General features: G+C 40.0%; 2 protein-coding genes and 1 pseudogene across 2 annotated transcripts; all 3 read left to right on the forward strand.

The window, feature by feature from the left end:
- Window positions 1-2,457: 2,457 nt before the first annotated feature.
- Window positions 2,458-7,954, forward strand: LOC115746606 (annotated as a pseudogene).
- On the forward strand, window positions 7,203-7,901 carry LOC115746599 (pathogenesis-related protein 1-like). The gene has a single exon (XM_030682432.2). The coding sequence runs from the start codon at window positions 7,268-7,270 to the stop codon at window positions 7,763-7,765; it is 498 nt and encodes a 165-aa protein (XP_030538292.1). The 5' UTR covers window positions 7,203-7,267; the 3' UTR covers window positions 7,766-7,901.
- A 2,507-nt stretch (window positions 7,955-10,461) lies between the features above and the next one.
- Window positions 10,462-14,302, forward strand: LOC125315219 (putative receptor-like protein kinase At3g47110). The gene is made up of 2 exons (XM_048279654.1): window positions 10,462-13,161; window positions 13,953-14,302. Exons 1-2 carry the CDS (start codon window positions 10,479-10,481, stop codon window positions 14,300-14,302), a joined length of 3,033 nt encoding a protein of 1,010 aa, XP_048135611.1. The 5' UTR covers window positions 10,462-10,478.
- Window positions 14,303-14,602: the final 300 nt, after the last annotated feature.

Below are 14,602 nucleotides of genomic sequence, written 5' to 3' on the forward strand. Positions count from 1 at the left end.
TCGATGCACTTTGGCATGGGCTCCAATATCTCGAGCCCGACCTCAATTGACTTGGGTCCTTGCGTAGGGGGCTGGGTTGCGCATGTTCGGGGCCTAGCCTCGATGGACCCAAGTGCGGGCACCCAACCTCCATTGATCTAGGACCAAGTGCCGGGCTCCCAATCCCGAGCGCTAGGGCCCGGGGCTAGGCCTTGATGGGCCTAGTCTCAAGCGACGAGGACTTTGGCCCGACCTCTATAGATTCGGGCTGGCGCACTAGGGAGGCGGGCATGTGCACTGAGTTCTCGAGCTTGATTTTGGTGGACCCAAAATCAATGCCCTTGCTTGTAACCTGGGAGTTGGGGATCTAGGTTTGAGACCCTGGTATTCTTGTTGGATTACTTGTCTTACCCATACGCAAGTCATTAGCGCCCAAATAATGTTGTCTATTTAGGAAAATCAATCCATTACCACCAAACAAAGGAATATATTTTTTTACTTCATTTTTATGTCATAGCTAAACACCGGAAAATATCGTCATTTTACTGGAAAATAAATTTTCGAAAAATATTTTTTTAAAAATGTCATATTGTTCGCAAAATAAGAGAAGCTTAAGAATTGATTGGGACTAGCTGCCCCTTTATTCCTCTCCCATCTCGGCGCAAGGGATGAGTTTAACTCCATGAATCATTTAATAAGGAAGATTTAATGCATATTCTTAGTACGTACAGGGTCAGTTTATAAGATGAAAAGCGATTTTCGGAAATTAACAAGTCGAGTGACGGAACAAATGTTTTCATGGATTCAAGCCAACATACTCAAGTCGGAGCAAATAATTTTCCGTGATTGCTTACTTCGCATCAAAGTGAAAAGAATGTGTTCCTTATGGATTAAAGCCATAGGCCATGGCCAAACCGAGCCTCACATGGGCAAGCGTGAGCATCGACGAGGCCTCCCTTGCAATATCTGGTGAGGCCGACTCTCACACATTCTAGGGGGGCCTCGTCGAGCCTCGTCTTGGCCTGGATGTTGGCCTGCGTCGTGTCGCCAAACTTCTTCATGGCCAGGGTGAGGCTTCCCCGGCCTTGCCCTAGCGTAGGTGATGCTCGACGAGGCTGCCTTGGCCTGAACGAGGGTCGGCCATGTCAGATTTGGCTAGGGGGCCTCGCCGGCAATGGCCGGTGGTAGGCGACCGGACACTTGCAAACAGAATAGGGGAAGAAAAAGAGGAAAGAAAAAAAAAGGGACAATAAAAAAATATAAAAAAGTTCACGTCGGTGCTGGCTGGCATTCAATTTCAACATTTTTCGGTCAAATTGACCGAATGGACTGAATTGGTACCAATGTGAAAAAGTTTAATACTAATTGATCCAATTGAAAAGTTTATGAATGAATTGGTATCAATGCAATCCCAATAAGCTGAGGACTTTTGTGGTACTTTTCTCCCATAATATATACTTTATCAACTCATTTTTAGTACAATCAAACACCAGAAAATGGTTCATTTTCTCTCAAATTGAATTTTCGAAAATATTTTTAGTGATAAAAGGTTTAAGTGAAACAAACAGACCTTACTCATGTGTATAATATTTCAATCACCGTCTATTGCGTAGTCAAAGAATATAATATTTTCGAAGGTAATCACTTTGAGATTTCTAATTATACCCCAAAATAAAGATTTTAATCATGTACTTATTATTGTCCAAAATCGCTTCCATGCAAAGATAAGTAAGAAAAAGGGCAATGCATCAACATGTCTACTCAAGCTTGATCTTTTAGCTTCTGGTGCTTGACTCGTAATTCTAGTTGACTTGGAAACAATCAAAAGTAGTGGAGAAAACATTCACCCAAGAGACAACATATGTAAATTATTTTTGTGGAAATGGCTTTTAATGTGTCTAATGTTCATTCAAAGAATTGATGTAGTTTAAATTATGAAAGCTTCATTCTATAGCCAAAATTAAGAAGATGAGGTCATTACCGATGGTCCAACCGTTTAATGGTTCTTGCGACTGTCTTATTCCAAAAATTAATTCATGGGGAAAGACATTTGCTTACACTTATAAACCAGCTGCCAATCTCTTCCATAATAGATGAGGGATAGCCCAATAATTTTTCGTGTGACTGCTGGGTCCAGATTTGTTGATAACTAAGCTTTGTAATATCGGTTGGTTTTGGACCTCTTTCACTTCAAAAACTAAGCAAAACCTTCCCTCACACTAGCCCTTTTCATAGCCTATATGAGATAACCCAACATAAACTTAATTAACCTTGTACATATCGGGAAAACAATCACATGATATTTTGATCCCACTAGTCATTAGTGGCCTATTTTGTAAAGTTGGACCTTTCCATGCATACATTATTCCACATTATCACCATACAAATAGCCACAAAGCTTTTCCCCATCTCTCCATCAATGCACTGAGATCTTTCCTTTGCCCCTTCTTGCAGTCTCTCGCAATATGAGTTCCCCGTATGAATACTCCTCTATTTCCCCTTTTCCTTGCTGTCCTAACCCCAGCGCAAATCGCTGTGTCTGTCGCTCAAGACTTACCCGAAGACTACGTAGCCGCCCCAAATGCTGCCCGCTCTCAGGTCGTTGTGGGCCCAATCGCTTGGGACAAGCGGGCTACGCCACGAATTATGCCGAAAAGCACGCAAGGGACTGCACAGTGCACACGACTCGTCCATTCGGGTGGTCCCTACGGGGAGAACCTCGCGTGGTTTGACCGGCACAGGAGCGGTAAACATGTGGATTGAGGAAAAGCCTGAATACAACTACGATTTCAACTCATGTGCGCCGGGGAAGGTCTTTGGGCATTACACTCAGGTGGTGCGGCGCAACTCCGTTCGACTCGGATGCGCGAAGGCCCAATGCGTGACGGGTGGTACTTTTATCACTTGTAACTATGATCCTCCCGAGAACTATGTAGGTCAGAAACCTTACTGAATTAGAAAATGTTGTATGTCGGATGATGAACAATCACGTGAAAACAATACCCCATTATGATGAGAAAAGGAGCTTTATATGCATCAAGTTTAAATAATGTCATTTCCTTTATGTCACAAACCTCACAAAGTAAATTCCGATGGAGCCAACAGATTACTATAGGAGCAAATAAACCTCTCACGAGGTAAGACTTATGCTTTGCACAGACTTTACCAAACTCTATTGATCGCAACTTGGTTCCCATTCATTCAAGATTATTCTAGAATCGTCACTAACCTATTTACTAGTCCAGCTGGGAGCTCGATCAAACGAGGTAGATCTCTTTACCTTAGCGAACTAGAGAATCGGGTTTGGGGATTTTGTTACACTAACGCCCATGGGTTGCTACCTTTTTTTCTCTTTTAAGGGAACCTTTTGATATAATCTTGAATGATTTTTATTTCCATAACATGCATCTACTTGTTCACGCATTTATGATAATAAATCAAACATTTAAAATATTACCAAATACAAACAGTGAATATAAAGCACTGAATAAAGTAAATAGTATTTTTTTTTACAGAATAAAGTAAATAGTAGAAAAGGTTGAATATAATGGCCCAAGCTGTCTTGAGCAACAGTTAAATAGGGCTTTGTTATAACACCCTAGGACAGGAACTAATGAGCAGTAACGAAAGGTGCGTGCCAATTTTCTAAAACAGACTAACGTATACGAAGAAAATAAATATGCAGACGTAACATGGTGTACGAAAACGCACCCCCACTAATTACTTCCCTAAAATTTGCTTTTAAACATACAAATAAAATTTTCTGACAAATATATATATATATATATAATCTAACTAATATCCTACACGTAATGTAATCCTAAGTCTATTATGCAAAAGTGGGGATTTTGTACTTTTATGATTCTCAAAATGTACATAAGAGGAAACTAAATCTACTCTGAATGATGTAAATTTGTAGTTTTACCTAATATGCATATGCACTTATTTGATTTTCTATGAAGACGAATACTAAAACAAATAATATGCAAGAGATGATTTTTTATTTTCTTAGAGGTGAGCATGGTTCGTGGTTATAAGATATTCGGGGTAGGTTTCGGATTCCAAAAATCGAGAGTAGACTTCGACGGGTAAGTTACGGGTTCTAGTCGGGAACCTAGAACGTGAAACCTATAACATTTCTTTTTGTTTTTCTTGTTCTATGTCTTGGTGTGATCCTGTGGTATTTTATGGCGTTCGATAATGAGTATGTAATCTAGAATCACTAGTCCGAGCTTCCATTTCCGGCGATATCTATGACTAAAGCTTTTACTTTTTTAATGTTTTATATTCTTCACGTGTCTAAATATGTGTTGTGATTAGTTGACTGTAGTAGCAAATGATGGTTATTAGATGTGATAATTTATTGTAATTGTTCGAGTAAGAATACAGGTATAATCTAGGTAAACCCCGGAACCGACCCCGAGATCTTTGATAGGGTAGGTTTTAGGTTTTATGGTTTGCAAGGCAGTTTTCGGGTTGCAAAAATTGGAGAACCAGTTTAGATGTGTAGATTTTAGATTCAAGATAGTATCTGGACCGACCATGGAACCGCTCACCCTTATATTTTCTATTAACGAGGTGCTAGGATTCGACGAACAATCACAATTAAGTAAAGTGTAAAAGAGAGAAAGAAAAATCGAGATACGAAATTTTATCCTAGTTCATCCTTACATTAGGACTACGTCTAGAAGAGGATTTCACTATAATTAACAGTTTGCACCGCTCCTTACATCTTTCAATTACAAGAGAAAAGGAGAATATATAGCAAAGGTTATTCATTAACCTAATCTCAAACTACCAATGAAAAAATATGGGCTTAAACCGTAGAAGCCCTCCGATGAGTGAGACCGATGTGCTTTCCTGTTAATGGGGAGTATAAACTACAACCGAACATGAGGCTTGGAAATGCCCGAAGGAGGGAAAAAGAGAAAAAAAAAAGGAAAATAAAAATAAAATAAAATAAAATAAAATAAAATAATTTTAAAAATTATCACGTCGGTGTCGACCTTCCTACGTGTCGGCGCTAGCATGCCATGTAAGACGATCAACGTTGACTAGACCATCCCGTTAACGACTTTTGGTCAAAATTGGCTGGAAATGATTAAATTGACAAATTGTTAAAAGGTTTAAGACTAAATTGAAAAATCATCAAAAAGTTTCGCACTAAATTAATATAATTGAAAGGTTTAGGACTAAATTGGTAAGTTATTAAAAATTTTAGGACTACATTGACATAATTGGAAGGTTTAGAACTAAATTAATTGTCGTACAATAGGTTTATGACATTTTGAATAATTTTCCCTCAATTTAAACCATCATAACTGATTGATTTTCTTTTCCCTCTTATGAACGTATTCTCTCTATCCTTGTGACTATGAACAATAAGATAGGTTAACAAGTCATAGACATTGCTAAATGCCAAAAAAAAAAAAAAAAAAGTCTGTTCATGCAGTGTAAATATAAGAAAGTAGGACGACAAAAGAGTATTTTCCGCAACTGGAAGGACGAAACAAAGTAGAAAAACAATACAAAAACTTAACAAATCAAACCGCAAAATCCGTCCGGTGATGCCGCTCTTCTCATTGCTGATTTCCTCCAATTTTTTCTTTCCGAACTCGTGCAAAACGTTGCCTTTTCTTGATTTCCACGAGGCCGAAGTTTCTTGTGGAGATTGTTTCGTTGGGATCTTACAACAGAGTTGAAATAATAAGTCGTTTCTTATCTCCGGTGATCTTGCAAATAGACAAGAGGGTGCCATGTGAAGGAAACGGATTCCTATACTATAATAAGATGAAATTGCGGAAAACATACAATAAACATGTCCAAAATGGAACAAATTTGTATCACCGATCGGAGTGCGATCACATGAGAGAACGTATCCACTATCTATAGATTAAGAGCGTCCAACGTAAGGTCTTGTGAGAAACTGTCGCCCAAACGAGTGCGAGGAGAGTTACTATCGTTCCTTTTTGAAAGCGTTCTTTTGGAGAGTGAGAAACTGATGTAGGGAAAAAACTTACGTCTTCCAAAAGATGTTATATCATTATTTAAAAATAAACTGATAACCTTAGCAGTTATCTCCCGTGGTTATGGGTTGTGGTTACCTATATGGACGGACCACCGTAGCTATCATGCAACCCAACACCATGCATAGAATCAACGGGTGTAAAAAATACCCAAAGCGAACTAAAAATTTCGGCTTTTTACGGTTTGGATAACATGTTCAAAGATTGACTCGTTGAAGCATATAATATCTTCGGAATTTATCATGAAATTCCTAATTATAACAAAAAGTAAACATCATACTCATGTATTCAATATTTTCCAAATACGCTTTCATGCAAACATAAGTTAGAAAAATCGAGAATGCATCAGCTTGACTACTTGAGCTTGATGTTTCGGCTTTTTTATTGCTTGACTCATGATAGACTTGGACTCCAAACCAATTTCCTGGAAACGGCCAAAAGAAATTGTTGGTGTGTGGGACTTACGGTGGGCACCCATGCGGGCAATCACCAGCCCACTAGCAGTTATCTGCCATTTCAAAGATGATAAGTCACGTTCCTTCACAGACATAAAAAGGAACGACTTTTCTCCTCCTTAGTTTTTTGTTTTTTGGTCCAAGTTCTCCTCCTTAGTCTGTCACTTTTCAAGAAAACATAGGACGACGTACGCTCTCTCCCAACTCATAGTTTTTTGTTTTTTGGTCCAAGTTCTCCTCCTTAGTTAGTCTGTCACTTTTCAAGAAAACATAGGATGACGTACGCTCTCTCCCAACTCATTGTTGATTGGCACTTAACACGAAGGAACTTCCAAGATCGTAAGGGGGCACTTAATCTATGACAATCAAGGTATGTCCTCATGATATATCCACTACGATCAGTGATTCAAGTGACTTATTGGGCATATTTCCGCAATTAAATCTTAGATCGAAATAGGGTTTTGGATCAACAGAAACAATCAAGAGTGGGGAAGAAAACTTTACCCTAAAGACGACATGTGTAAAGGATTCTTGTGGAAAAAGAGAGTAGAATTTCACGATAACTTTCCTTCTAATGTGTCTAATGAATATCTATAGCTAAAAATTTAAAAAAATTAAAAAAATAATAATAAGACGAGTTCATCATCGATGATGCAACCTTAATTAACATTGTACATAGTATGAACATAATCACATGAAGGTGACTTTTCCAAATGATCACCCTATAAATACCCTTCCAACTTTTGCTTATCTCTTCATCAATCACCTAAGATCCTTCCTTTGCCAAATTTCTTTGTCTCTCACAATATGAGTTCTCATACGACTGTTCCTCTGCATCTCGTTTTCTTCATCGCGCTAACCCTAGCTCTGATCCCTTTGTCTATCGCCCAGGACTCGCCCCAAGACTATGTTGCCGCCCACAATGCGGCCCGCTCTCAGGTCGGCGTGGGCCCCATAGCATGGGACGAGGGTGTGGCTGGCTATGCCAGGGATTACGCCAACAAGCATGCCAGTGACTGCACGCGACTCGTTCATTCGGGCGGACCCTATGGGGAGAACCTCGCGTGGGCTTACCCCGATCTTACTGGCACAGGAGCAGTAAACATGTGGGTAGGAGAAAAGCCCGACTACGACTATAATTCCAACTCATGTGCACCGGGGAAGGTCTGTGGGCATTACACACAGGTGGTCTGGCGCAACTCGGTTCGGCTTGGATGCGCAAAGGCCCAATGCGCGACGGGCGGTACTTTGGTCACTTGTAACTACGATCCTCCGGGGAACTTTGTAGGCCAGAAGCATTATTGAATTACGAAAAGTTGTATGTCAAAATAATGCCCCATTATGATGAGGCAAGAGCTTTAGATGCATCAAAATTAAATAACATCTATGAATGATGAAGGTAAATCTCTTTACTGAGGAAAAAGTTCACCTCTTTCAGTAATTATTATTACTATTATTTTTTGTTCTTTCACGATATCTATTCTTCAAGTGAAGAAATTGCGATCGTTGGTTTAACCTCCTCAGCTCCATGTTCTCGAGCACATTACCATCCCTTTGAAGCGTCATCACAGTGTGGAAGAGAAGTTAAGCACGATTTCTATTACGCATTTTGCTCTCGAGTTCATTGTATGTAGTACATAGCAATGGCCGTCTCGACCATATAACAATAAGTTCCGGTCAACAAGCTGCTAATTTATGGCAAAGACAATAAGATATGGACCAATATTATTTGATAATATGGACTTGGTGGTATATTCGTCGACGGATTTCGGGTATTAATGAATTGAACTCCTTTAGTTGACCAAGTATGTAAGTAATCTCTAATTAATCAACTTTGTGTCGATAAGCACCAGTCAAAATTGCCTAACTTTATGTTCTATTTCAATCCATATAGCAGGCTCTTACTCTAGAAAGGTCAGAGACTCGTCATAGCTGGAAAAGTTTTCCCTGAGGATTTATGTGCTTGGATAACCGCCTAAGATGAATTCAATTTCGTCTCAAATTACGTTGTTTTAAAAATTAAGACACAAGAACAGACCAAAATTTGCAGTCAATGAATTCTGATTTACGAGTTTTACACTTGTGGAATTGGTCGTAGGAATCGAAGTCAATCATAGGAATCGATACGACATTATTGTACATGACTAGGTGGAAGAAATGATTAATGTATAGTTTGGGAAAGTGTTGAGAAATCTCTAGAAATCTTGACTATTAGGATGGCATAATACAATTCCGGTACTTCCATATGAGGAAAAAAACTGGTTCAAGTCCTAGCCCGTTAATAAATCCCGGTGAATGTTGATAATTTTTATTCATTTCTCTGGCAAGTCTTGATTCTAACATTCATTGGTAGAATCGCGCATGTATTTTAAAAAACCAATAATCATTCACTTCGTCCTTCGTTTTTTAACATTATATTCAATCTGTTAAATTGTCTAATGAAAAATAAATGTTAACATTTTCTAGGTAGATAAGAAAATCTTGACAAATTTATTTTCCCATTTTCTTATTTATTGAGGGCCAAAGTTGACAAGTCATGACCTAACTCAAGTCACCGGCAGAGCCACGTTCATCCACATACAAGCCAATTGTGATTATTCAACGATGTTGCTAGTAGAGGTAGAAGTAAATTCCAAACATTTACTTCCTATTTGTAAGAGAAAATTGCTTTATTTATACTAGAAGTTTTCGTTTTTTTTTTTTTTTTAACAAGTTACAAAATCCGCGCTTTGCCTAGGCCTACCTGCATATAAATGTTTTATCTTGGTCCGCCACTTTCTACGAATCAAAGAAACCATATAAAATTGTTATTCTTTATCCAATTTTGTAGTTCACATTTATTTCTTGAGCATTTACATAATTTACGTGAATATGAGGTACTTTCCAAATGTTCATTAAACGTTATATCTACTTGGTGCAACCACGAAATCAATCCGTCATATCCCAAATCGGGCAAAAATTCTTTATTATCACAACCTTGTAATGTCCCGTATGGACATTGACATGTCGCTAGGTGTCAACATTTGAGACGGCAGACACTATTAGCGAGTTAACCTCAATGTTGAGTAAGCAAATTATCGACTGGACAAGTAATTGACAAACTCTTCCTAGGATTATGAATGCTAATAATAGTAAATCACATAAAAGATATTCGATGGTGCAAGTCATATAACCAATCCCCCCGACATATCTGGGTGGTCACACTTGAAGGACAATAAAGGTGGCTCCCATCGATTCGAGAGGTGGTTCTCACTAACTGTGTAGTACTTGGCCCCTTTAAAGTTCAGGAGAAGCTTCCAATACGTAGCACTTTATCCCACGTGGCACTTAATTTCCGAGGTGAACTAAAAAGATCGAAAGCCCGAATTGGCCCAGATCAGACGGCCCAAATTTTCTGGTCCATATAGGCCTAGACTAGGGCACAACCAGCCCCAGCTATCCAAGTACTTTGATAAAATCATAAATAAGTTAAGGCATAAACATATTAAAAAACAGTAATATTTGAGGTGAAAAATCAAATAACGGATCTATTTTTAATACGAAAAAAAGAAAAAATTGGGCTAGGGCCCCACCAGCCTGGACGTCTATTTCGGCTACTACCGAGCCCGAGAGTTTCTTGTACTTGTCAATTGACGGCATGCTGAACATAATTGACGGCGTGCTGAACGTAATTGACGGGGCGCTAATTGACTTGTCTCTTCTGTCTTTCGATTTTGGAATGTTCTATCTCATGCATAGGGAACATGTGGCACCAATTTTTGTCCTTCATATGGACCTTTGGGTTTTGTAATATATTTATCTCAACATACAAAATCATATTGCAGAAAATTATTGGACGGTAAGCCGTAAGCAATAATTGATAATACTATGCCACATTAAGATAAAAGACGAAAAATGGAGGACCACAGAAAGTTTGGATAAGTTTACAGCACTTCCCATATTGGAGTTATATATTTGAATTGTGCATCGGGCGGAAGTGTTAAATGCGGCTGATACTGAAAGTGGGTCACTGGAGGAGATGGGCAAACTAACGTTTCTTATGCTCAACTTTGCCCTCTTATGGTGGTGGAGCTCAATACCTAGCCCCGGCGCTTGCTCGGGAAATCAAACGGACCGGCTCGCGTTAGGCTCCTTCAGGAACGCGATGCGGGAAGACCCACTTGGAGTCTTGAGCTCTTGGAATGATTCTACCCATCATTGTGAGTGGCAAGGTGTTTCGTGCAGCAAGAGACATCCTGGGAGGGTCACTTCCCTGGTCCTGAGATCACAAGGCTTGGGAGGCTTCCTATCTCCTCACATAGGTAATCTCTCTTTCATGAGGGTCTTGGTCTTGTCGAACAACAGCTTCCACGGCGAAATCCCGCCACAGATTGGCAACTTGCTTCGGCTCCGTGAACTCAACCTTATTAACAACTCTTTTGACGGGCCGATACCCTCCAACCTTTCCCATTGCTCGAGCCTCGAGATCCTGATTCTGATAAATAACCAACTTGTGGGGAGAATTCATTCCAATCTCGGTTCTTTGCCGAGGCTTACAGGCTTGGGCTTGGCTAACAACAACCTTGTAGGTCCCATTCCTCCTTCAATCGGAAACCTCTCGTTGCTACAAAAGCTTTCTCTGTCACACAATGCGTTGCACGGAGAAATACCTGAGGAATTGTCTAGACTCGAGAGGTTGGTATTTTTCCAACTATCATTCAACAAACTAATCGGGGAGATTCCACCAGGGATTTTTAACATCTCCAGCATGTTGGCATTCTATGTTGGTTATAACCAGTTGCGGGCAAGCTTTCCCTCTGATATGGGCACAACTCTTCCTTTTCTCTCTGAACTTGGAGCCCCCAGCAACTTGTTCACCGGGACGATTCCGCCATCGTTAACAAATGTCACCGGCCTTCGAGGAGTTTTCCTTTTCAACAACAGTTTCCGTGGGCCAATACCAAAAAATCTGGGAAGGCTAACGGGTCTCCACGTACTTTCGTTGAGTTATAACCAGTTGCAGGATGACTTAAGTTTTATTTCTTCTTTAGCTAATTGTTCCAATTTAGAATATCTCATCATGGAGTCGAACTTGATTCATGGATCGTTGCCGAGATCCATCTCCAATCTCTCCGCCAGCGTTGAGGTCATTTCTATGCGAAGTAATCCAATCCACGGATCTATTCCTTCAGCTCTTGGAAATCTATTCAACTTGTCTGTCTTGATTCTAGCGAATACTTTTCTGACCGATCGCATTCCTGATTCCATCGGAGGCCTTTACAGCTTGCAGGAACTTCAATTGAGTGCAAACATGTTTACTGGAGAGATACCGCCTTCGATTGGTAACATGACATTGTTAAATGCCCTTGACCTTCACTCCAACAATTTCCAAGGCTACCTACCACGAAGTCTCGGCAACTGCAAGCAACTAACATGTTTGGATCTTTCGAATAACAATCTCATTGGGACTGTTCCAGTCGAAATCTTGAGTCTCTTTTCCCTGTCGATCTTCTTTAGTTTGGCTCATAATAATTTAAGTGGATCTCTTCCATTGCAAGTTGGGTCTTTGAAGAATCTCGCTATGATAGATCTATCTTACAACAGATTGACTGGCTTAATTCCGGCCTCCATCAGCGAGTGCTTGAGCTTGAGATGGCTTTACTTAGAAGCTAATTCTTTTCATGGTCAAATCCCCCAATCTTTACGTCCATTACGGGCTCTAGAAGAGCTGGACCTTTCCAATAATACTTTTTCTGGTCCAATCCCAAGCTTTCTCACAGAGCTTGCACTGCTCGAGTACTTGAATTTGTCGTTCAATGAACTAGAAGGACAAGTTCCGAAAGCCGGAGTTTTTCTCAATGCAAGTGCTGTATCAGTTTCTGGAAATAGAGAACTCTGTGGAGGTGTTCCGAGTCTGAAGCTTCCTCTTTGCAAATTACCAAGATCGAAGAAGTCTTGTTCAACCAAGGCCATAGTGATATCTGTGGTTGCTGGTAGTTTGTTGTGTTTAGCTCTGTTGGTCCTATGTTTGTCTATCTTCTTTTACGGCAAAAGGAAGCAGATGACAACTGATGCCTCGACTAAATTATCCTTGGAGCACCCATTCTTGAGGATTTCTTATGATGAACTCCTGAGGGCTACAGAGCGGTTCTCCGAGTCCAATTTGATTGGTAAAGGGAGATACAGCATGGTTTATAAAGGAATTCTTGATAGTGGTGAAACGGTGGCGGTGAAGGTGCTCAATTTAATGCAAAGAGGTGCTTTGAGGAGCTTTGTTTCAGAATGTCGAACTCTAGGAACCATTAGACACCGAAACCTCGTGAAGATACTAAGCGTTTGTTCGAGTGCGGACTTTCGTGGAAATGACTTCAAAGCTCTTATATATGAGTTCATGGCTAATGAGAGCCTAGAGGAGTGGTTGCACCCTGGGACCACAAGACGAGATGACGAGAGTGGCCAATCAAGAAATCTAAGACTAGTGCAGAGGTTAAACATTGCCATTGACATAGCTATTGCGATCGAATATCTGCACAAGGGTTGCTGTCCACCAATTGTCCACGGAGATCTGAAGCCGAGTAATGTGCTTCTAGACAACGACATGGTGACTCGAGTTGGAGATTTTGGGCTTGCAAAGATCATTTCGACGGTGTCCGGGGAAGCCATTGGAATTCAAGATTCAACTTCAACAGCAGTCAAAGGATCCATCGGCTATGTGCCTCCAGGTAATGCTTGATCATTGGCTTCACATTTCAAGGTCTATCTCGAGAATACATTGCTTATGGAAAAACATGAGCAAATGCAACTAGACCTCATCTTTTCGAGGACATAGATTCTTATATGAATGAAATTCTCATTGGGCAACAGATTTTTTCTGTTACTTGAATCTGTCATATCTTCTTGATTAGCGTTCGGTTGATGGTGATAGTCGAACATCGGACCTGGGTGGTAAATAATAAGAGGGGAAGTGTTAAAGGTATCGAATGAACCATTATTCTGTATGTCACTATTATAAGTCTCAGGTGAGTCTCATCATATCTAACGGTTAAATTTGAATTTTAATATAAGTACCAAGCTACTAATAATTTCCCCACTTAAGGACAAACTCACTTTGGACGTCTAGGCAATTTGTTTAGGAAACATGTCGCGATGTTTTGGTGCACTATGTGGTTTTGGAGATGGTAAAGTCCATATGCTATTAATGATCTTTGGTGCACTTTGTAATTTGATCACATTTAATGTCCCAAGATCTCATTTCTCTACGGTTGATGCATTCCGACTAATTTCTATCTTATTGTCCCCCGAAATTTGACTTTTCCACTTTTGTGCCAAATTTGCCACTTTTGCAAATGGCATGTACTGAACATGAGCCCTAGCTAATAAACTGAGCGGCACACAAACAATGTGATTTGCACAATCCTTCAAATTCCATGTGATATAGGACATTTCTATATAACTATTTACAAGAAAAAGTATAGTGTGTATCCCTATTTAATGCCTTAATGAAAATTTTCAGAGTATGGCATGGGACACAAAGTTTCCACACTTGGAGATGCTTACAGTTATGGCATTTTATTGTTGGAGATATTCACCGGAAAGAGACCCACTGAGGAGGCCTTTGGGGCCCATTTGAACCTTCATAGCTTTGTCCAAACGGCTCTTTCTGATCGAGCGCTGGATGTTGTAGACTTAAGGCTTTTGAGTGAAGCTGATGATCAGCAACAGGAGATCATGATCGGAGATTGCGCTGCCTTAGTATTAGAAGTTGGAGTTGCATGCTCAATGGACTCACCCCGAGACCGTATGGACGTAACCCGGGCAATCAAGGAATTATATTCGATCAAGGCGAGCTATGAAACCAAATAAAGGAGTGCACGGACGTAGCAAAGTCAACTTGCCATTTTATTTTTGAACTCTTTCACTTGTAGAAAGGCCAGTGTTATCTCTAAGTAATCTACTTACCCATAACTATTATCCATATCAAAATATATATGTATGTGTGTATATACTTATCATACAAAGTGGCTGTACGCAGTTAGAGTCTTCCTATTTCCACCATGTAACCATGTAAAAATTGATGAATTTGCTTATGTGCACGGTTCTCTTTAATTTTGGTGCCACTGTACACCATAAGATCAATTAAGTGGCAATGTTATTGGCTTAGCC

Source organism: Rhodamnia argentea, chromosome 5 (genome assembly GCF_020921035.1).
Source record: "Rhodamnia argentea isolate NSW1041297 chromosome 5, ASM2092103v1, whole genome shotgun sequence".
In the NCBI taxonomy this organism is placed as follows: domain Eukaryota; kingdom Viridiplantae; phylum Streptophyta; class Magnoliopsida; order Myrtales; family Myrtaceae; genus Rhodamnia; species Rhodamnia argentea.

What these genes read in the sequence shown, in the direction of transcription:
- LOC115746599 (XM_030682432.2), top strand. Translation starts at nt 7,268, where the DNA reads ATGAGTTCTCATACGACTGTTCCTCTGCATCTCGTTTTCTTCATCGCG.
- LOC125315219 (XM_048279654.1), top strand. Translation starts at nt 10,479, where the DNA reads ATGGGCAAACTAACGTTTCTTATGCTCAACTTTGCCCTCTTATGGTGG. An exon ending in CATCGGCTATGTGCCTCCAG is followed by an intron (nt 13,162 to 13,952) that starts GTAATGCTTGAT and finishes GAAAATTTTCAG; the next exon opens with AGTATGGCATGGGACACAAA.